General features: G+C 29.4%; 2 protein-coding genes and 1 long non-coding RNA gene across 18 annotated transcripts; 1 reads left to right on the forward strand and 2 right to left on the reverse strand.

The window, feature by feature from the left end:
• Positions 1-826: 826 nt before the first annotated feature.
• LOC100746242 (O-phosphoseryl-tRNA(Sec) selenium transferase) lies at positions 827-6,192 on the reverse strand. Of its 4 annotated transcripts, none has more exons than XM_024366777.2 (6): positions 6,061-6,192; positions 4,566-4,754; positions 4,190-4,463; positions 3,717-4,092; positions 3,136-3,632; positions 827-3,053 (listed from the first exon to the last, which is right to left on the reverse strand). In XM_024366777.2, exons 2-6 carry the CDS (start codon positions 4,677-4,679, stop codon positions 2,788-2,790), a joined length of 1,527 nt encoding a protein of 508 aa, XP_024222545.1. In that variant the 5' UTR covers positions 4,680-4,754; positions 6,061-6,192; the 3' UTR covers positions 827-2,787. The 4 variants fall into 4 exon arrangements, with proteins under 4 accessions (XP_024222545.1, XP_003484852.1, XP_012239485.1 ...); XM_003484804.4 differs by lacking the exon at positions 6,061-6,192 and adding an exon at positions 5,913-6,045; XM_012384062.3 differs by lacking the exon at positions 6,061-6,192 and adding an exon at positions 5,607-5,744.
• On the forward strand, positions 5,823-22,499 carry LOC100745806 (cytosolic purine 5'-nucleotidase). Of its 13 annotated transcripts, none has more exons than XM_024366697.2 (10): positions 5,823-6,037; positions 8,170-8,282; positions 19,899-19,972; positions 20,096-20,309; positions 20,561-20,984; positions 21,044-21,215; positions 21,366-21,606; positions 21,681-21,918; positions 22,003-22,119; positions 22,212-22,499. In XM_024366697.2, the coding sequence occupies exons 1-10, from the start codon at positions 5,858-5,860 to the stop codon at positions 22,377-22,379; spliced, it is 1,941 nt and encodes a 646-aa protein (XP_024222465.1). In that variant the 5' UTR covers positions 5,823-5,857; the 3' UTR covers positions 22,380-22,499. The 13 variants fall into 13 exon arrangements, with proteins under 13 accessions (XP_024222465.1, XP_024222474.1, XP_012239427.1 ...); XM_024366706.2 differs by lacking the exon at positions 8,170-8,282 and adding an exon at positions 17,704-17,786; XM_012384004.2 differs by having other exon boundaries at positions 5,858-6,037; positions 21,059-21,215; positions 22,212-22,379.
• LOC117151537 lies at positions 8,556-11,179 on the reverse strand. Its single transcript, XR_004461533.1, has 3 exons — positions 10,800-11,179; positions 9,831-10,698; positions 8,556-9,673 (listed from the first exon to the last, which is right to left on the reverse strand). It is a non-coding gene; the product is annotated as an uncharacterized LOC117151537 (long non-coding RNA).
• Positions 22,500-22,963: the final 464 nt, after the last annotated feature.

Raw genomic sequence — 22,963 nt, forward strand, 5'->3', positions numbered from 1 at the left:
GTACAGTAAGTGTAAAATGATTATTTAGATAATACAACATAATTAAGTAAATACATATGTATCTATCATGATCAGGAAAATGTAACATTGGGATTAGCGGTTTCTTGTATATAATTCAAGACGTGTATAATTTGTTTACATTTAGTATCTCCAATATCTTATATGTATATATATATTTATTTTTAAAAATGTTAAAACAATTATGTATATACAATATCAGCAATATATAGATTTTTCCTTGAATATTAAGAGTAAACAACAAAATATTCTCTCTCAAAATTGTAACACAAATGAAATTGTGAATAATTAATTTTTCCCTTAATTTACAACATATATTAGGTAAAATATTTCACAGCCAATAGTACACATTAACTGCAATAAACTTAAAAATGTAGCAAGTGGGACATACTCAATAAGTTTTACATAATTTCGTTTGTAATACTTTGTTTTGATAGTGAGACACTTTTAGTAAATAATATGTCTATTGTGTCTGTTTAAAAATATGATTTGTTTCTTTCTTACAATGACTGACCAAAATTGAAAGGTATAGATACAAAAATAATTAAAATATATTGATAAAGTAGGACCTTAAAAATCGTTGTTTCATGTAAAAGGCAGGTTTTGTAATATATATGTATATGTGAGCTGGCCTTTTTGATATAAAATTATAATATATAAAACTAATGAAATAAAATAATGCATATACTACAACTAATATTAAAGTACATAATACAGAAATGAGAAACATCTGTATGTACATATATAGGAATTTCATTAGCATAAAGTACGATACTAAAATACAATGTACTATTCTATAATGTATATCTTCTTATAATCTTTACTATGTTATCTTTGTTTATCAATAATTTTATAATGATAATATATCCTATAGTAGCATATATGATTCACCTCGAATAACATTTTTTATAACATTTCATTAATTCAGAAATTATCCATTTTCCTGAAATTATTCAAAATTCATTTATGAGTTAACAAATATAATAAATATACTAAGTACAATAACACTGTATCAATTTTCTACCTTTGATCTTTTTCTGTGGATTTAACAACCTATATAATCTGACAATTAATTTTGTACATTATATTGCTTTCTTCTGAGTTAATATTAATATATTACCAACAAACATTATATTATATTATTCAAAAATATACAACAAGTGGCTAAATAGTAAGATTTTGCAACTATTAAAATACATATTGTAGTTTATAAACCTTTAAAATAAAAGTCAACAATAAACAATTTTTAAATATAAATAATATTATAAACATCGATATTTTAAAAATAATTATCAGAATCATCTAAATGCTTCAAACTTGTTTTTTAATTTTTGATATTTTTTCTGATTTTATTAAATATTGTACTAAATATTAATTGACTTATCTTACTATATTTGAAGGAATATGCATATTGACATATCAAAAGATAACACTGTCAAAATAATTTATCCAAAGGTGAATCTTCAAATACATGCCTTTTTTAAATGTGCATATACAAGTTATTATGTGCAATACAAATGCACACAAAAATTTGTATAGACATTTAGAAAATGATTGTGTTTAGTAATATAATATGCTGTTTAAATTTACTTATATTCATTACTTCTTTAAAAATATTGAAAAGGTAATACTGTTGTTTTGTGCAAAACATTACATTTGATAATAATAAAGTTTAGATATTATTAGTACAGGAAATTATAATGTAATCTACAAATGAACATTCACAAAATAAATAACAAAAAGAGTTTAAAATCATAAATAGCATGTTTATATCTGTATTCAATTTATACAGGTTGTGGAGTATCTTTTTCTCATATATAGTGCTTCTAATTTTTGTACACACTTTCTATAATAGTGTGATTAAGCAAATACTGTATCTACTATAAATCTCTCTTAGTAATAACATGTCCTTTTTCTATGATCATTGATAGAATTATATTATTTCTAAGTGAAAAGAAGTGAATTTTTTTATAGTATTTTAATATTCTAGCACAAATAAATTACGCAAAAGAATGCTAACTAGTGATTTTAAATTTAAAATATGAAGTTGTAATTGCTTTAAAACATACAAATGATCAGTATAAGGATATTAAACTAATTTTAATGGGATTACAGTTGGTAATTTGTGGAATAATGGATTTAAGCAGAAATATGCTTTTACAGAAAATTAATTTTGTATTGCAATAATATTCCAAAAGATAAACAACAGATATTTATCAGATATATGAGACATGCTTTGTTTAAAAAGTAACTGCATATATATTGTAACATAGAAGTATAACAGATATTCTTATGGCCAGCGCTTACCAGTTAATATCTTTTAATGAATGTGTAGAATACACTAACATTTTCTTCCTCCTCGAATATTAGCTTAGATATTCCGATGTTAATATTGTTTGAACTCTCTTGCTTTATTTCATGACAATTGACACTGTTACAACGCAAATGGACAGACGAATCAGCACATTTTGCTGTTGCGTATCTCTTTAGAATATATTTTTGTTATAAAATATTATTTTTTTTATTTTAAACATGTAAATAAATATCTGAGAAGTAATTTAACTTAATCTAGAGAAATAAAATTATATATTAAATACAAATATTTCAATACAAATTTTGAGTAACTACATTATAGGAATATTAAGTATTTCAGTTAAAAATAAAAATGTAAAACGTTCCTTAGAAATATGCAACATGTGTTAATTGTAAGTAATAATTTACTTACAAATTAATGTATTGATTCGACTGGCCAGTTGCGTTGATTACGGTTCATTTTCTCAAACTATCCTTACTACTTGCTCGGCTAGTTGAAGCTGTACTTGATTCTCCAGGTCCTCCAGTACCTACTGCATCTCCGTTAATACTGGATCCAGCAAGAGATGCTGTCGGTGTAACTGGAGCTGAACGCCTCCTTACTTTTGTCAAAGCTTTATCTAATCGTTGTATAAACATGTCCACATCTGATTTCTTCATACCTAAAGCTGCAGCAGCAGTTAAGTATGGTACTGGATAATTACTATTATGAGCTCCCCAACCTAATTTAAATTAAATGAATGAAAAATATAATGAATTTGAAAGTGTCATTAAAATATACTAGACACACTTTTGGTCACATACCTTCAAACTTATATGAAACAATATGCTTAGTTTCTGTTGTTGTTATTACTCTTGTACCACTAACATTGCGGAGAAATAACATCAAACCTAACATTGTAACTTGTTTATTATCATGCTGATGACTTAAACACTGAAGAGTCATTCCCATTGATATAGGATTTCCTTTAGTGTCTAGCAATCTTTCATCATGTCTGGCTGCTAACTTGCCAAGTTCTTCCTTTAAATATGAATACATTTCTTTACGTTGTGTTATTAATTGTTTGTAACCCGCCATTCCTAAGCTTAGTAATGTTATCATTACATCCATAATAGAGCTGGCACTTGCACGACCTGGGTACATTTTTGATATGCGATCTAACAGATTTTTGTCAAAAGAGCCAATAATTGCACCACCAACTGGTACTAGAAAGTTTTTATCTGTGCTTTGAACGAAAGCATCGACGCGGCCCTTACGTGATGCTTCTTGAATCAAATGCATACATCTCGTACTCTGTAAGCTATTGACAAAGTATAATATAACATCTGTTCAAGTATAATATGTTTAAAATGCTATAGTACATATATAATATACATAAACATACCCATATGCATTATTTACTAAATGTGGAATGTTATATTGAGTACAAAGCGCTGCAATAGAATCAATAGAATCACATGCCCTGGGTGCAAAGCAACTAGTTGTTGTTAGCACACAAGCAACACTTTCACCTAAAGCTGCCATTTGAGATTCAAGTCTTTGCATATCTGTCTTTAATTCATCTCCAACTATCTTGGTTTCAATAACAATTGGTTCTAATCCAGCTGTGATTATTGATTTAAAGCTTGATTTTTGATCAATTCTAGGCCACAGGACATATTTGGCTCGTGGTCTATCCTGTTTAAATGTTAACATACATAATACCAAGCTCATGCCTGTAGCCATTGGTGATAGAAAACAACCTGCTATGCTTTTTACACCTGCAATGAAAAAATATTTAATATAGCACTTAGATAACAAAAATTTTAAGAGCTTTAATAAAATTGAGCAACCTTAATTTAAAATTATTTATCTTACCCATATATCGAATGACTTCAAGTACTAAAGCATTTGTTAATTTATACATTAGGCTACTTCCTGCAGCTTTTGGTTGTACTTCTTCTAAATCACTTGATCTTCCTATGCCATGACCCATTCGAAAATGTCGCCTTGCAACAATGTTCGATACGATTCTTGCTTCACGTTCTCCAACACTACAATTGGAAGGAAAATTGTTGCTGTCCATTTGTGACAGATCTGAGAGAAAAGCTTCTATTGTTGCATCATCCCAACCCTCTTCTGGCCATTTTTGCTATTTTAAAATAATTTATATTAGTAAATAAATGATATAATACAATTATATTAATATATTAGTAGTTAAATGATATCGGCAAAATGTTAATTGAAATCTTACATGTTCGATGAAGTGTCTTATAAGATTTTCACGTGCTTTTTTTGCATTTAAACCTTGTTGTACATAGGTTGAAGGAATAAGTCTTTCAGCTAAACTGAATGCCTGATTATTCATCTTCTTGATTTATTTAATTCTTTCACACACTTAGGCCAGAAATATTATAAAGTTTGATGTCTTAGCACAGCATTGCTTTTAATAATTAATATCAAATGATTAGAATAATTATTAATCTACAGATAATATGAACATGAAATGCTCATCATACAACACAAAAAAATGATATAACTTTATATAAAAATATTCTTCTATGGTATTCAAATGCATAAACATTTAATACAAAATTATATTATACTTAAATAAAAGATATTGCTCCATGAATGATTTTTATGTAAATAGAAGGTGCAACAATGTTGATGGTATTATAGAAAATAAAACAAAGTTTCCATATAAAAATGAAATTTATTAAAATGTCAAATATATGGGTACAAAAAATCATACATTACATATTATAACATGCAAAAGCTAATTACAAATCAAAAAGATATGTATGCAACTTAAAAAAATATATAAAATCACATTTGTATATCAATAAATATTCGTAACTATATTTCAGAAAAAAATACAGTGCGAAAATATAATATTACATAATTTCATAGAATATGAATAAAAATTAATTAAATAGCGAAAAATCATTAAATAACCATAAACATCAGTATCACATAAAATCAAAGAACGAACGCGCTGTTGTTTATTTAAACGAATCTAACAAAATACAACAAATTCAACATCGATATAAAGGTTATGTACTTTTATTATGTATGGATTAAAACACTATTCACAAAAAAAATGAGAAAAGAATAAATAGTTACAATATCTGAAGTTCTGTTAAAAGCTAGCAAACAATAAATAAAAAGAAGGTTGATTCGAATGACACAGTTTCGTGGAACGGTATAATAAATGATATATCATAGAATAAGAAAATGGGTTGGGCTACGATGAAATATTCGTGTGCTGGCGGTGCACTTGATGATCATGCACTACCTGACGCATTCCAAAGACTCCGAGCCGTAATATTTCATACGCGCATTTAACGGAACTTGAATTGAGCAAATATACACACGACCTGTGTCGCCGTGGTCATCGGGAATTGTCAGCAGACGACAGGTTGTTAGAGGTTATGTCGTGTCGAGGTCACCTAAATCGGATTAATTTTACGCAATAAGAGAGGATGCAACGTAATTGTTTGGCCACAGGGGACTCAGGACTGCGTTTTAATTGTCATTAGTTACACGATGTGTACCGCGGACGCGTGGAGAATAGCAAAATTTACGAATTACGGAATTTTACCTCGAATTATGGCGTTCAGGCGACAGCGGACGGACGGGTTACGCACGGCGCTACGAACGAATTCGTTCGCCGCCTTTACAGGTCAAAGTGATTCGCATACAACTTACAACTCAACTATCCGGCAGGTGCATCATTTACTGATAATTACCTTGTTACCTCCTTCCCATTGAAAAATCATCGATCATCACATGCTGATACGAAAAATGGAAACGTAGCGCAGAATCAGCGATTTTTTAAGTATGTAGTGTAATTTTATCAACTTTCTTATAATAATTTAAAAAATTGTTTAAAAATTCATTCGCAGATAGTTCTTTAAAATTATCTTAATGTCTATTAATTGGTCTTCCCTTTTTTTAGAAAAATATTTATGTTGCTTTTCTTTATTTAGTGATTGTAATACTTTATGCATATATAATCTACGTAAAATGAAAATAGGTTGTTGTAATATTATCAGCATAAAAATAGTATTAAAATATTACCTTGCACAAAATTACTTTATTGCATTTAAATCCTTTTTACTTAACGTTTGCATTTATATTTGGAAACTTTATATTTTTATAGTAACTTTATAATCTTTTATAATTTTTTGTTAAAATCTCGTAATAAATCTGTTACAATTTTACATAAACCTTCAAATCTATCGATGTAGCGTCATTAAATATTTATGACATACGCACGCATGCATGTACACACACGCGCGCACACGTACATATAGTTGTTCTCATGAATATTACGATGATATTACGTAATCACTTTCTTTCATATACGTCAATTAACAAAGATTTTCATTATTAATAGACGCTACGGAATACTAAAATCTTAACTATTTTCATCTCAACTGAACCTCTGAATCTCATCTTTGAATATTGCACATCTTGCAATTTGAATTAAATCTATTACATTGTAAATCGTATATCGTATCCATTGTCAAATTATTCACTATATAAAGAAGAAATTACTTTATTATAAATTGCAATGCATTTTCAATGTATCTCATCTATTTGTAATATTTCAGTTTAAATGAATTTTAGGCACATGTGTCATGAATAGGTTACGGATATGTTTATGTAAATTCATGTATCTATGAATATAATTGAAGAAACAGAGTCTAAACAAAGATTTCTTATGTCAAATATTATAATGATATAATATTTTAAATATTACAATATATACTATGGTAAAATTACGAGTATACATAGTCTTTGAATATGTATTTTTCATAAATACTAAATACATAAATATCCGTGGTCTAGTAATAATATTTAGTAGATGAATCAAACCTTTCATAGATTGTTTCTATTGTTCATAAAATATAAATTAATTTTTTAAATATCCAGTCTAATTATAACGAGTACTATACTTTGTTATATATTTTTGCATATTATGTACATTTTTGCACGTTGAAATTTCCTATAAATGTATAAACATATGCAGTCTTATCATGAATATATGAGTAGCCGAAACCAGCATAGGAATAGTTTGATTTTCTGCATTGGCATACCTGCCTACACGTTAACCCTATTCAGTGAATAGATCTTATAGTTTGCGGTGAGGTTCGCATTGTGGTGATAGTGTGGAATTGGTATTCGAATGACAGGTTGTCGTGCTGTGTGTTAGTATTCAAGTTAAGTAACAAGAATATTTCAAAATTATTCTGTGTCTGTATTTATATAAAACGTTGAATATAGCACTGAAAATTTCGAGCTTATTAGGTACGTTCTCTTTAAACTTCCGATAACGAATTCAATTGGCGGATACTTGATATCAATGGCTGAATAACTTTTTATCATTTTTCCGAATAACATTATTTTGCGACAATTTGTTTCTGGCTTTTATATCGATTGAACAATTTAGCAGGTGACAATTTGATATTTTAAAATAATATCATTGCAACTGATAATTATCATTGTTTCGTGACATGATTATTTTATTGTTATTTTCTGCTTTATAACTATTTGCAGTTTTTGCTGTTTACAATTTGCTTAAAAGTATATCTTTTGTATAACACGCAAATGTTTACTGTTATTAAAAAGAAATTTTAATTATGATATGTTTGGATTAATTTCATTTTTAAACATGTTTTTAATTATTGAATGATTCAGTGATACAATAATAATTCTGATGATATGTTAAGTCATAGTTTTTAAAATAATATTTTGCATAAAAATCTGTCGTGGTAAAAGATTATCATGTGCGAAAATATTTAGAAATTTATTTTATCGATAAATTGACAAATTTTTTTTTTCTATCTTTCTAGTTAATCATGGAATTGGAGAATTGTAATTCGCACGGGGATCATGTTCCTACTACACCTCAACACGAAAATGATCCCAGTGGAAATAAAAAGTGGTATCGACAAGCTAGTCAAAGGTTAGTGATTAAGATCTCGTTAACTGTATCTGACAAACGTTTAAAATTCGCTGAAGCTTGATTAAAAAATTGATAAAACAGAGTAATGTTTTGAAAAATATTAATAGAATAATAATCTTCTATCCAAATTTAATTCTTAATAATAAAAAATTATTTTCACTCCATAATTACTATCTATATACGTATATTTAATGTTTTTAAATTTGTTTATTTTATCGTATATTTTACTTATTGGAAAGCATTATTGGTGTAAATATACCACATTTTTACGTCGTTATAAGAAATTTAATTATTTTCAATAGACTAAATTATTGTTCAATTATTTTGGGCAGTGTATCATTAAATGCATACGCAATATGCCCATGAAACATATGTCGAATTCACTATCGCATAATCGTTAATATTTTATAATAAATGAAGTGCTTTATTATACTGAGAAAATTTATTTATTTATGGGAAACATAAAGGTGTAAAAATGCACATGATATATAAAAATATATAAAATATTCAAGATAATTACAATATGTAACTGATGAAATGAATGTGTATTTAGTTTTTATTCTTTTTAATTATATGTATTCATAGAAATATGAATTTGCACGAACATCTGCAGTCCACTTATTATTATCTCAGACGAGCCACCCGACTCTAAGGCACAAAATTTTACGGTATTCACAAGATCGCCAAGGCCGTACCAACAGCCTACGCATTATCAGAGGCGGCTCGATCATATTACGCGAAAATAACTGGTTTAACTTTATATATTTCCATCATGATTGTGAGTGATTTTATGGTTTTGAAAAAGTAAACTTCTGCATTTTCGCCGTTGTACCATAGTTTTTCACATTTGAACGATTACAGTTTATGTTTTGATGCTCGTTTGATCAGAATTACTCAAGAAAATCGCGTGTGATATTTTTCTATACACTTCCTTCATCCATGCTGCCGAGACTTACATAGATAACGACTGTCAAAACATCTTACTGATAACAGTATATTTCCTATTCTGTCATAAAGACTTGTGTTTTTAATCATTAGCAAGGTGGTAATATATTTCAAGATTAAAAAGCTTTTCTATCGCTTTTTATCTGTCCCGAGTTATTTGGTTCCGTGGATTAAGAATCCATCTTATTTCAAATTCGAGTTTTATTATAGAGATATTCGAGATTATTTTATACTTCAATTCCATATTAATCTTTATTCATTTATCTTCTTTGCTTTAAATCCGTAAATGTTACTTTCCAGTTATTTATTTTCTTTTTTATTGTTTCCATTATTTCATTTTTATATACAAGGTTATCTTTTTAATTGGCCGATTTCTTTCCAACATATTTTGGCAAGTTTCTTTCTAAGACGCATATGGTCTGTCATCGGTTGTATTAAATTTATATCTGGAATTTCAAATCGTTGTTAACTTTATATGACCTAATATATAACGCAGATTACGCTGCAATTTATAAAATACGCATCATAATGAATGAGTGTTATATAAAGAGTGATACAAAAAATAAAAATTCAAGTGATAAATTATTAAAATTGTAATGTTACCATCATCCTCTCTCATAAAATAAAAATCCATTTTTCCAGAAAATTTATATTTTCTCTTTCATTCATGAGACTGTAAAGGATATTTTGGTTTAATTGATTCTTGATTATATCAAATTTCTCTGTGTACTTTTCCTTCTAATCTATCATCGTCACGCGAATGACCCCTGCAGCCTTCTTATCGTCGTTGCTATTCTCGCCATATTTTCGTGTTGTTTGCTCGCGTGTAACTCGATTTGAGAATTTTCATTGAACTCAGTACGTCGTTGTCATTCGCGTTGGTAAGTTAATGAGCCGCGTAAATAACTCTGGATTTCATTCTCTGTCTCTTTCTCTTTTCCTGCGTTCTCTTTTCGGAACGTTCTATGATCGATTTTCCAACCGTTCAGTTTCAATCGATCTGTTATGAGCTGTGAAAATGTGGACGTGCTGATTACGCCAGGCAGAACTGGTAATTCTTCTTCTATTTCTATTTGTTCCTTTTATCAAGCTTACACGCATGGCGCACCGTACTGTGCGTTTTTATCAAACAATAAAGTACAATACGCTATTAATATGCTAACGAAACGTGTTTAACTGGCGAAAAGTTAACTGAAAATTAGATTTCGTGAACTTTGTTAATAATCACGGATTAAATACTTTTTATGATATTTTTCACACAATTTTACTCGCGTGACGATGTTTCTTCGACCAGTAACCAGCATTCGAATGTTCTGAAGCAGGGTGCAAAGTTCGATTCCCGGATGAGTCAAACATCTTTTACGAAGAATCCTTTTATCGATCAGTGTTTGGCTCCCCTTTAAATCACGGTATAGAAATGACCAAGAACAATTGTAGCGAACAAGACCTGGATAACTACAATGAGAGTGTCCTACGAACAGATAAGCGTGAATTAGGTCACAGGTAAATTTCTTTTCATATTTTATCATATCTACTTTACGATTGCGGTATCTCTTATAATTCATTACTCACCTGTGATTACATTACTTCCGAAAAATATTCATTACCAAATTTTATTAGTAGATAGAATATTAATCATTTTCAATGTCAGCGATGATAATTTCAGAAATGTGTGTGTTTGGAGATTTTATAGATTTAATTTATTGATGAAGTTTTTAATCATTTTTGAGAGACCAGATTTGAGTGTCGCGTTTCCCCTCGCCTCTCCCTTTCTCTCTCTCGCTCTCTCTCTACTATGACAATAATGCGCGCGCGCGTATCTGCAACGATCTGCATCTCGTCGTATAATTCCTGCAAGATGATTTAAAAGATGGACTGCTAATTTTTAAAGCATTCGATTCTTACCCGAACGTATCTATACACTAATTTTTACGTAAATATGGAAAACTTCTTTGTTCAATGCAGATGATGCAATGCTCGAGAGCATACAAGAATTTATAATACCTCTATAAATTTGAATAAAAAGAAATTATGTATATAGTACCTTTATTCCATAACTGGATAAAATTTGTATCGACGGTACATGATCAGAATTATCAAAATACAATGTGATAAGAATTATTTATCTTTATTTATGCAGACTTTGTTTCTTAAACATCCAAATATGAGCGTAGTAAATACTATTTATGTATGCTATCCGTCTAGATATCTATGATAATAAGCTAAAAACAAATTCCATCGTACCATTAGCCGATATCTTTCCGAATGCAAGATGGAAACGCTAAACATATTGCAAAATACGATATTTCGCAATGCCCCTCCATGCCTCATTAAGTCAGTCCGGTGTGGCCTGTTCTTTTATCTCAGTTCGAATGCCACGTTCCACCTACGGAAATTTCCTCTAGTCAGAGTTCTTCGCTTAACTTCTAAAAAATTACATCACTCGACTTAATTCCATATTTCATCGATTATTTCGTTTCAAGTCTTAGGATTTGAAACTTCCGCAAAGTGCAGATCTTATAATAAGACTTCGACCTCGACTAGGTTACAGAAGTGGAACTCTGATCTCGATTCAGTTTGCTCGTCTCCTTCGATCGTTCAAATACTCTTCTTCTTTGTACCGTGTGTTATGTGCCATTCACAACGTGCTTCAAGCTTCTGAGCGCCTCGGGTAGAGAAATTTGAAAAAGAAATTCGAAGAGCATAGCTATATGTAATACGTGCCTATTCTCACGTTGCGGCTATCTTGAGACAAAGAGGCAACCGTACTCTTTCTTGTATCGTGACTTATGCGAGTTCTTCGACCATATTACGTACCATATTTAGGAGAGAGAGGTCTTATGCATTTTTCGTAACCAGGTCAAATATATGCACGAGCGTTTCTTTGATACATAAAAATATGTTCCGTGTTCCATGTGTACTACGCAGTTGATTCATGTCAATGTTATAGATAGTATACGCGTCGAAGTGCGTTAGGCTTCATTCATTTAGGATTCAATATGTTCTAATAGATCCTAAGTATATCGCATTAAGGGTGCAATCTATTTAAAAAATCTTCACTAAGACATGATATACGTTAATTGTAATTTTTACTATAATATTAATTAGTAATAATTACTATAATGTCGCAACGCCGTACATGTATGTCATATTATCAGGTGCAAGTCGTTGTTCGAACAAAGCAAAATGCGACTGAGAAATGCGCTTTTAGTTATGTTTAGAATTTAATTTTAGCTGGCACATCTAACTAAATAAGTAGACGAACGCGTGCACGCGTGCACGATCGAAACAGAGATCTTAAATTCGACCCGTGTGAAATTGCTTTTTTCAATAAGAATAATAGAAGCTTGCATTGTGATGTTCCACTCGTTAATCAATTTTCTTTCTTATCAGTGATATATCGAATCATTCAATGAAGCAAAATTATCAAGGTGCGTTTCGTTATCATATTTTTTGTTGACATTCTTTTTTTTTTAATCTGTTTGTGGAAATAGAATTTTCAGAAATTCTTAAGCAATTTTCTTGACACAACGATTTAAGTACATGATATTTTCTTTTCAGTGGAAGGAGCTTATCCTATTCTATATTACATTCAGTGTTAAAATCTTTTTTTTTCTTAATTTGTTCTTAGAAGTTCAATTTTCCAACGATTCATAAGTATTTTAACTGCGGTGTTTCGTACTTCTGCTCATATAAAAGACGAAGGTTTAAATAATTTTACAGTAAAATAATAGTAATATAGTATATTAATCTTTTATCAAAGGTATGTTTGCAATAAACATCTTGTAATTCCTATGTGCATCCCCAATGTTTCATTTTATTAATTAAATTTTACTGTTTGATACTCGCGATATGTTATAATGGTAAAATAATATTTTAAAGAATTTCGTATAAAATACATAATATATTCATATACATTATTTTATGATAAGTGTCCAGATACTTTCGTGAGTTACTCTACATGATGTTGTACATTTTGTGTCGATAAAGTGATGAAGTGAAAACATCTATTACTCAAAACGCAAATGTATTATATTATGTAACATATATATATATATAATACCTGGCGCGTAAAATGTTTCATTTGCATTGGAATGTAGTAAAACTTAAAAACAAAGTATCTAAGAAAAGAGATGTTTTCTCTCTTTATGCGTTATTCGTATCTATTTAAAAACATAATTTCCTTTAATAAGAAATTTGTCCCGCCTTTACGAGGAATTTCTTGTCTAGATTTTGAATTTTCTAAATTGATTAGTCACATCATTTCCGTTCGCTAACTCTGTGGTGATGGTGCAGACAGTGAATAAGTAGAGTGAAAGTGTGAACGATGCATAGCTTAGCAGAAACACATATAGGTACGTGGATCCTTGTACAATGCTTGACCGACTTAACCGAAAGTCGATAATGTGAAACAACCGGCAAAAGAAATTCACATTAGAACAATTAAAATCTGCGTTGAATTACATTGACCTTAAACCTTCATGGTGGTCGAGAATTGAAGGGTTCATCGCATAAACAATGAGATGTTATATTTTCCAATCTTTCTAATAATAACACATTTTATAGAAATATAGATGTTAGACTCACAACATAGTCGGATTAATATTATAAAAAATAATCGATATAAGTAATTAATTAATGTGTAATATTTAATGTACGTAATGTAATATATTTAATGCGATAAGCAGTTGCGTAATATAATGAATATTTCATTAAAAATAAAAATTTTACATTAAAAAATTTTAACATTAAAAATAAAATATTCAGTAAAAATAAAAAATTTTCTCTTCTGGAAAAAGACAAAAATTGATGAAATATGAATTCTTCAATTAACTCACAAGAATAAAAATCTTCGATTTTAGTCGTTCTAGAAACGATGCAACATGTTTTCCCATTATTTCGAATAACATATTTCTTCATCTTATGAAACACACGAGAAATTCATTTCCTACGATATTCTTCAGCTACGATGATTAACCAGTTGGAATTTCTTAATTACGGCGCTGTAGTCCGTATACAATGCTTTATCTATAGTATACAAGATGCTTTATCTAGAGTATACAATCTGACTATACAATCGATGAATAACTGAGACTTCCTCGAAACGTAGTAACAATTAGTGCACTTATCTATGTATGTATATATGTATATATATATATATATATATATATATATATATATATATATATAGCGAGGATAAGATAGATCGGAAGTTTCAATAAAATGTAGGTTGCATGGTAAAGGTCGGGTCTAGATCAGTAACGAAGTAGCTCCTATATACTATGATCAACCAGGCTAACGTGACTCATGATGCATGGGTACTGGATACGGTGATGGATGAATGTACGACGTACTGTTTTGTATAGTCGTTGAGTAAGATTGTGTTTGGAAAAAGTTGAGCATGTATTTTGAATGCAGAAATATTATAATGTGTACATATCATAACACGTTCCATAAAAATGGTTTAACATAAGGTGATGATAGTCATAAATGATTGTTTGACGACAAACTCATATATGTTATTAAAAAATTCATTTTTTTTTAGAAATTAAATAACGTTTCACATTTTAACTAATTTTTAATAAAGGAGGTTTTTCAGTGTGTTGAAAGAAGGCATAAAAGATTCAATTGGTAAGGATATTTCACGTACGGATTATTTGTACGTGTTTTGAATTAGTCAAGAGATGAAATTTTTCTAAAAACTAGCCGTCAAGAAAGTTCTAGGTGTTTGATCGTGCTGGTACTCGCTATACTCTAAGCTGTGATGCTCGGATCATCCTGCTTTTTGAGATACATTTATAGATTTACTCCATAAAGTATAAATGATAGTATAGAAATACAATACATCTTGTTATACAGCATTGCGACACTCAGCAAGATAAAACAAGCATTCCTCATTAAATCTCACGTTAATTCCACATGCACAATAACGTCTATAAATTAACAGAATTATAGGAGAATTTCATGACTGATAAATATGTAAAAATTCTGTAAAATATTTAAAAAGTGATGAATGAAACGCGAAAAATATATTACTCTGAAAAATTGTTAAAATTCTTTTATTCTATCATATTTTGAAATTTATAATGAATTTCTTTTATTTATTTAAGCTTCGAAACATCGGATCATGACGAAAATTTTGTTTCTTATATTGTAAAATATAGGCGATACAGACGATGCAGCGTGTATATTAACAAACCAATAATTAATTAAGCGAAAACAATATTATTAAGATAAGTATTATTAATTACGTAATAACGATAGATGGTAGTTCATAGTTGTGTATTAAGATAGTTACTATTCATAGTTATTCCCAAATACCGGGCATCAGTATGAGGCAACATACATATGTTAATACCGAGTGTGACCATGAAATTTTAATTGCAACGATATTCATTCCTATTTTAAGTGTTTCATTATACCTACTCTACTGTTAAAGAGATCTTCGTGTCTTACTAGAACGACAACAAATGAGGTGTGCGTCCGGATTTTTGTCCGGAAGTCGATGAATCAATTGCTATCTGCGCGTATTAGCTGGTAACTCGGCAAGTCAAGGTTCAGTTAACGTTCTATCATCGTGCGGATCGGATCGTAGTTTTTAGCCACGCGGTTCTTACGTGTATTATCAGACCTACACTTTTCTTTTTATCAATTACTGTGATCATCATTTCCGTGCCTTTACGCGTGTAACATTTTTAAGAAAAGAACAGTGGTCTTTAAATTAGTGAAATCTTTCTAAAAAGAAAAAGATTGATTAAATAAAATCAGTGGATCAATAAAATTGCTAAATAATTACGACAATAATTAAGCTGAATTATCTTTCAAGTACAAACTTCAGTGATACGGTAAAGCCAACTGAAAATTGTGCATGTCAGAAACTCTTAATATTATCTACGTTAAAGCTAGATTAATTAAAAAAATGAATATAATATGACGTAATGTGGACTTAAGATATATTCTTGGTTATCAAAATTGTATCAAACGATAATTAAAACCTCTTTTTATCAAGTAACGAAACTTTAATTTCTTTTTTCTTCAGAGTTAGTATACGTGACACATGCATCACTCATAATGTATACGATCTGGTTTTCTCGTTTCTTATTGCCACCGAATTTCGAATCGAACATTTTGTTATCCGTTATATACATGATCCGGATACATTATTAAGATTGCTTCGAATAAAACTAATTAAAGGGTAACTTTCATTCCGATTTAACAGTCAAATTGCTCACTAAGAGTTCCTTAACGAATATTTATCACGTCATATATGCATTCCTAAGTTTGATCTGAATGGAACCTTTGATCTTCTTGAAAAGGCACATTTAACCGAGATAATGCGGATAAATAGCGTTCATAAAGTTCGCCGCTTTTATAAATACCACTTCTTGGAATAATGCATTCATCGCACCACTGATAACATAAATTACATGTCTCAAGCGTAATTATACAAGATTGTTTACAATTAATTATTATTTTTATGTCGACTATAGTACCGTTTCAAAGTATCCGAATGTTTAATGATTTGCTACAAGATGTATTTCAGTGATAGAATTGAGGCTAAATTTTACGCAATGATTTTATTCTTTATAATCATTATTATCATTCGAAAGAGATGAAATTCCAAAAATCATTCTTTGAATTTGAATCCATAATAAATTATCTAAAACAAAATCCATGATAATTTATTTCGAATATTCGATGATTATGTCGTAGGATATATATTTTTGAATTATTTTGCCATCTTTCTTGATATTCGTATCAACATACTGATGATTCGATCATTTTTCTATCATAATTCGTAGTGCAGGGAAAGTCAGTAAAATTCTATAGCTCAAAAAACGGATTAAGAATAGAGATCAAGAGTAGTAAAATTGCAGTGAAGACTTAACGAAGTATTCAACATAATTTTATTATTACTATTGATTTCTGTCTTGTTTTGAGCCATAGAATCTTCCTAACTTCAATTATAACACGAGTTTTATTTGTACACCCACGATGTATTCTTGTTCATTGAAGTGTTACATTATTTTTCTTATGGAAAACCGGTTGTTTGGAATAACTTATTACCTTTCCAGTAAATGAATTTTCATAGGAATAATGAAATGCAATGGATCCTTTGTTCTCTGTAATTTAACAATAGACATAATCGTCACTATACCTAATACAATTTTACAACCCCTTAAATTCTACAACTGTATCGATTGTATGAAAAAATTAATTCCGTTACAAATGATAAAACACTTTTAATAGCAGTGTTGTTTCACAAATAACACATAAACGCGTCATGACTAGAAAGGAAGCCGATGTCTCGCGTTAAACTTACGAAACGAAGGTGATATGTCTTGTTTTCGATTTAACTTCGTTAAACTTCACACGTATGTTCATTTTCTACCGATTCCCATTCTATCGAAGCTGTTATTACCGACTAACAGGTACGCATATCGATCACGAGGTGCTGATGATTATTTGAAAATAGGAAAAAATGTGGCTGAAGGATGTGCATGACGACGCCTTACTGGCTGCGAATTTCGTGAACTCGCGGCGCAGCGTCCAAAACGAGTAAGTTCCTCGTTTTTTCTCTTGTGTTAGAAATTTGTCCGTTGTCAAGATCAGTCTATAAGCTATCATCTATATCGTTGACGTAAGGGGTATAATAACATACAACTACTATTAGTAATTTACGAATAAATGTTGAGTATTATTAATATACACCAGTGTCGATTTTTATTCGCTTTTAACGTACCTCATCCAATGTTACATTGAACATTCATCATGTTTAGTGCTCCTGATAATTTCTAAAGTATCATTCTATCAAATGAACTTTAGTTATTACAAGTGGGAACTAGGCACACTTTGATATAACTTAATTAAGAGGGTAATTCATCTCAGACTCGTGAAAATTATCGGTATCATTGACAACTTTCGAAGTGAGAAGTTATAAAGTAAATCATAATTGTATTTGTAGTCATTTACTGTACATATTAGCATTACAACGATAACTCTTTAACAAAGTGACTACGCTTATTCCACAATATTATTTCTCAATATGTGTTTTTATGATTATCATCTAGCTAGGCTGTACGATTGTTACAATACGATGTATATCAGAATATAAAAGCAAAACATTTTTATCTACTATTCTATTATTAACCAAAAAACAGATACAAATATTTAAAAATATTTATTTTTGTGAAAATCGTGTAATAATATTCGTAAGTCCAATTAAACCACGTTTGGTCACATTATACAACTTCAACGCAACCATTTTATTGGAGTATTTTATTGGAGTTTATTGGACAGTATTTATATTCTTGATAATATGTATCATAGATTTATTTTATAATTTTCTTCCGGAAATGTTGTCGAACATAGACATAATTATCACGTATCCGGGATGAATGTACATTGATATTAACAGTATTTAATATAGATCGAAAATACATAATTCAAATCGATCTAGTAACATTATTATCCATTTTTTGTTATTAAACAGACTTTATGTAATCGAAAGGTTTCGATTCAAAGAATCGAAATGCGTATATTTTGCATAAATTATGTGAAAAATATCGAAGCAAAAACAAGTTGCGTTACTTCGTTAACCTTTATCATCGATTTAATAAATTATTTTTCACTGTAATTAAGTGCACCGTCGTTGAAGTTGTGAATCTTATATAAATAGATACGATTATCGATCGGATAACATCAATCACTATTTTTTAAAATTGAGTTGATGGATATAATAAATCTTTTCTCGTCTTACTTATTCAACACTTCGTCCCCTATCCTTTCTAGCATATATTTTTATAATTCTTTTGCAAATCTCTAGTAAATACTGTGTCTTTAAAGTGTATAAGATAGTTTTTATTAACAATTAAATTTTCCATAAATTTATATTTGTTATGTGCTATGAAGGAAATTAGTTTTACATTATTTTTTATGTCAAGCGTATATTTTCTTCGTAATTTTTATACAACGCAAGAATATTTGCAATCAATAAAAGCCGAATCTTTGTTAAGATACTTGCAAAGAGTAGAGATTTGATAACATATACAGAATTGACTAATATTGAAAGGTCGGTGACGAAATTCTTTTTTATTTTAAATTAAAAAAAAAAAGAAAAAAGAAAACGTTCCTATACCACAACGATAATAACAATTGAAGTGCATTATTCATAGCCTCCAAATAAATCTTTTTCTGTATGTTCTTGTTAAGAGAGCGCAGAATATTTCATTAATACGAAAGCTTTTATTTAAAACAAAAATGAATGATTCAGAAGATAAAATAGATGCAGCGAGGAGAATTAGCGATTCCGATATAGTGAGAATTCCACGCATGTCAATTTATTCAGATGAATTAGTTGCTACTTCAGAAATCTTTCTTAAGGCTCGGGAAATTGCTGTAAACAGGTTTGATGTAATTCTAAATAAAAAATAAGTCAATTTCGAAGAAATTCGATTTTCCAAATAATTTTTTTTAAATTAAAGATTTAAGGAAGAAGCTTCGTTCTTCTAAGCTCTGATATATCATTTTTATAATTCACAACTGTGACATACTAATAAAAAATATATTTTTCATATCTTCATAAATGAATGCTTTAATTCATTAAATGTGACCACGCAGAAAATAAAAAAACGAGCGATTAAAATTTATTACCATTTACTTTTGTTGCAGAATTTTTGTGAATCGTAGCCTTCATTTAGAAAATATCAAGTTCTATGGATTCGACATGGATTACACGTTAGCAGGTAAATAAAAACGTATATTATTTCTTTTATAATAATCGGATTTAAGGAAATATAATTTAAAAAATTATAAACGTATTTTTGTTACGTTGTAATATTATTAAAATATTATTTGAAATATTTCAGAATACAAGTCGCCACAGTATGAACAACTGGGTTTTACACTATTGAAAGATCGTCTAGTGTCCCTGGGATATCCACAGGAAATTAAAGCATTCGAATATGATCCCAGTTTCCCGGTGCGGGGACTTTGGTTCGATACTCTTTATGGGAACCTCCTTAAAGTGGATGCCTATGGAAACATCCTAGTTTGCGTTCATGGTTTTGAATTTTTGAAACAGTAAGTCTTAACACACAGCTTATTTGTTAACTGAGGATTATATACATATAAACATGACATATAACATAACTTGATATTGTTACGAACGTTTTATTTTGGATATTTTATATATCTTAGCGTATTATGTACATTCTTTGTATTTTTCCATCCTCAAATTTCCTATAAAGTGTATAAAAGTCCACAGTCTAGTTATTTGTAATTTGAAAAAGTAAACGTAAATTATTTAATACATTTTTCTTCGTATGTTTTAGTTCACAAGTATACGAACTTTATCCGAATAAATTTTTACAATTAGACGAGTCCAGGGTATACGTGCTCAATACATTGTTCAATCTTCCTGAGACATATTTATTAGCCTGTTTGATAGACTTTTTCACGAATTCGCCGCAATACACGCGAGAAAAGACAGGGGTAAAAGAGGGAGAGCTTACAATGAGCTTTAAAAGCATATTCCAAGATGTACGAAACGCTGTAGATTGGATACACCTTCACGGTAATTTAAAAACGAAAACTATCGAGAATTTGGACGAATACGTGAAGAAAGACAAGAGACTGCCGATGTTTCTTAATAGAATCAGAGAAAGTGGAGCAAAAATATTTCTTTTAACGAATAGCGACTATGTCTTTACTGATAAAATTATGACTTATCTTTTCGATTTTCCACATGGTGCAAAGGTATTTAATTTTAATTTATAAAAGTCTATTTTTTAATAAGCATAAGCTATTTTAAAAAGTTAATTCTTTCAAAGCCTGACGAACCGCATAGAAATTGGAAAACGTATTTTGATACTATCGTAGTAGATGCTAGGAAACCATTATTTTTTGGTGAGGGTACTATTTTGCGGCAAGTAGATACCAAAACTGGAGCTCTGAAACTTGGGACACACAAGGGCCCACTTCATACAGGTATTTGATAAAATATGTTTTTATAAAATATGAAGAATTATTTTTGTTTAATATATATTAAATTAACGCTATTAAATTAATTAATATATCTTATAAATTAATATTTCAATCTGATAAAAAAATTATAATAAAACGTTTTATGTAAAACAGGAGAAGTTTACTCAGGAGGTTCCTGTGATGTATTCACGGAATTGATAGGTGCAAAGGGTAAAGACGTATTATATGTTGGTGATCATATCTTCGGTGATATATTGAAGAGTAAAAAAATCAGAGGATGGCGAACATTCTTAATAGTGCCTGAACTGGTGCAAGAGCTTCATGTTTGGACGGACAAATGTCAATTATTTGCCGAGTTACAGAATTTAGACGTTATGCTAGGAGAAATGTACAAGTAAGAAAAAATTACTGTAATTAAGATTATAACAATTTTTATGAATCATAATTTCATTCCTTTTTTCTGTACAGAAATTTAGATAGCAGCACAAAAGAAAAACCTGATATTTCCAAGTTGCGAGCATCTATAAGGGACGTCACGCACAAAATGGATTTATCTTATGGAATGATGGGTTCATTATTCCGCAGTGGAAGTAGGCAAACCTTTTTCAGTAGTCAAGTAGTAAGGTATGCTGATCTTTATGCAGCAACCTTTTTGAACCTCATTTATTATCCATTTTCATACATGTTTCGAGCTCCTGCTATGTTGGTAAGTTAATTAAGACCTTTTATTTATTACTGTAAAATTTTTCAACTTTTATTTGATTGAATGTTTCTATTTCATATTATTAAGATGCCTCACGAGAGTACAGTTGCTCATGAACAGAGATTTGTTATGGAAACGCCAATGATTAGTCGATCTCGGACATTCAAACTTACTGATGAAGAAGAAGAAGAAAATAAACCTACTGTATGTGTTGAAAAGTTTGCTTTTTATTTTAATATTATTTATATATATATATGCAGAACACAATTTAAAGTGATTATGTTACTAATTATTAGAAAACTTTGTACGTGGATTGTCCGAATAATCAAATACCACACCCAAGGCCAGAAACTCCACGTAATGTGACGCATACCCACGATGAAGATTGTAGTGATGAAGACAGTGATTCTCAGAAACAAGCAAACCATATAAGATCGTGTACAAGGAATTCTAATTGTAAATGAATTACTTTCACTGACATTTCATTTGGTTACATTTTATTCTTGCATTCTTTTTTGACCATTTACTGATAACACTAAAGGATTTAGTAGAATCTTGCTATATAAATATCTATGTTTAAAAATCTTGATCAAATCTATTAAAATTAATCAATAATAGATCTCATTCCTTTGTTTGCATGAGAAAAATTATTGTAATTGCATTAAGTTTCCATCACATTCATAAAATACATATTCCCGAATGATTATAAAATATAATATTAATATATATAAAGGGTAAGAGTAAAAAACGAGGAATGTTAATTTTTCTTAATTTTCCATTTTATAACACATTGTTCTGATTTAATAGTTTTGTAGCCCCAGTTCTCATAAAATTATAATGTTCAAAATGTCTCCATAAAATAGCATTAAAAATTTGATGTGCTAAAAACAGAGAATATTTACTCTATACTGGAATGAAACATGGATAAAAATGATGAATATTTTATTAATTATTCTTTTTTATGATTTTTAAGTAAGATAGAAACTTAATTTTATGAACAATCCAGTTGAATTCATTGAACATTGTTCCTGCTCTAGTGGACTAAAAT

The sequence above is a fragment of the Bombus impatiens genome, unplaced genomic scaffold, assembly GCF_000188095.3.
Source record: "Bombus impatiens unplaced genomic scaffold, BIMP_2.2 scf_0020, whole genome shotgun sequence".
Taxonomy (NCBI): Eukaryota; Metazoa; Arthropoda; class Insecta; order Hymenoptera; family Apidae; genus Bombus; species Bombus impatiens.

Excerpts from the sequence above, each read along its gene's own strand:
- LOC100746242 (XM_024366777.2), bottom strand. The coding sequence starts at position 4,679 with ATGAATAATCAGGCATTCAGTTTAGCTGAAAGACTTATTCCTTCAACC. Across the intron at positions 4,093-4,189 it reads TGAAGTCATTCGATATATGG|GTGTAAAAAGCATAGCAGGT; the intron begins GTAAGATAAATA and ends TTTTCATTGCAG. Across the intron at positions 3,054-3,135 it reads TGTTTCATATAAGTTTGAAG|GTTGGGGAGCTCATAATAGT; the intron begins GTATGTGACCAA and ends AATTTAAATTAG.
- LOC100745806 (XM_024366697.2), top strand. The coding sequence starts at position 5,858 with ATGTGTACCGCGGACGCGTGGAGAATAGCAAAATTTACGAATTACGGA. Across the intron at positions 20,310-20,560 it reads GGTTTTGAATTTTTGAAACA|TTCACAAGTATACGAACTTT; the intron begins GTAAGTCTTAAC and ends CGTATGTTTTAG. Across the intron at positions 21,919-22,002 it reads TTCGAGCTCCTGCTATGTTG|ATGCCTCACGAGAGTACAGT; the intron begins GTAAGTTAATTA and ends CATATTATTAAG.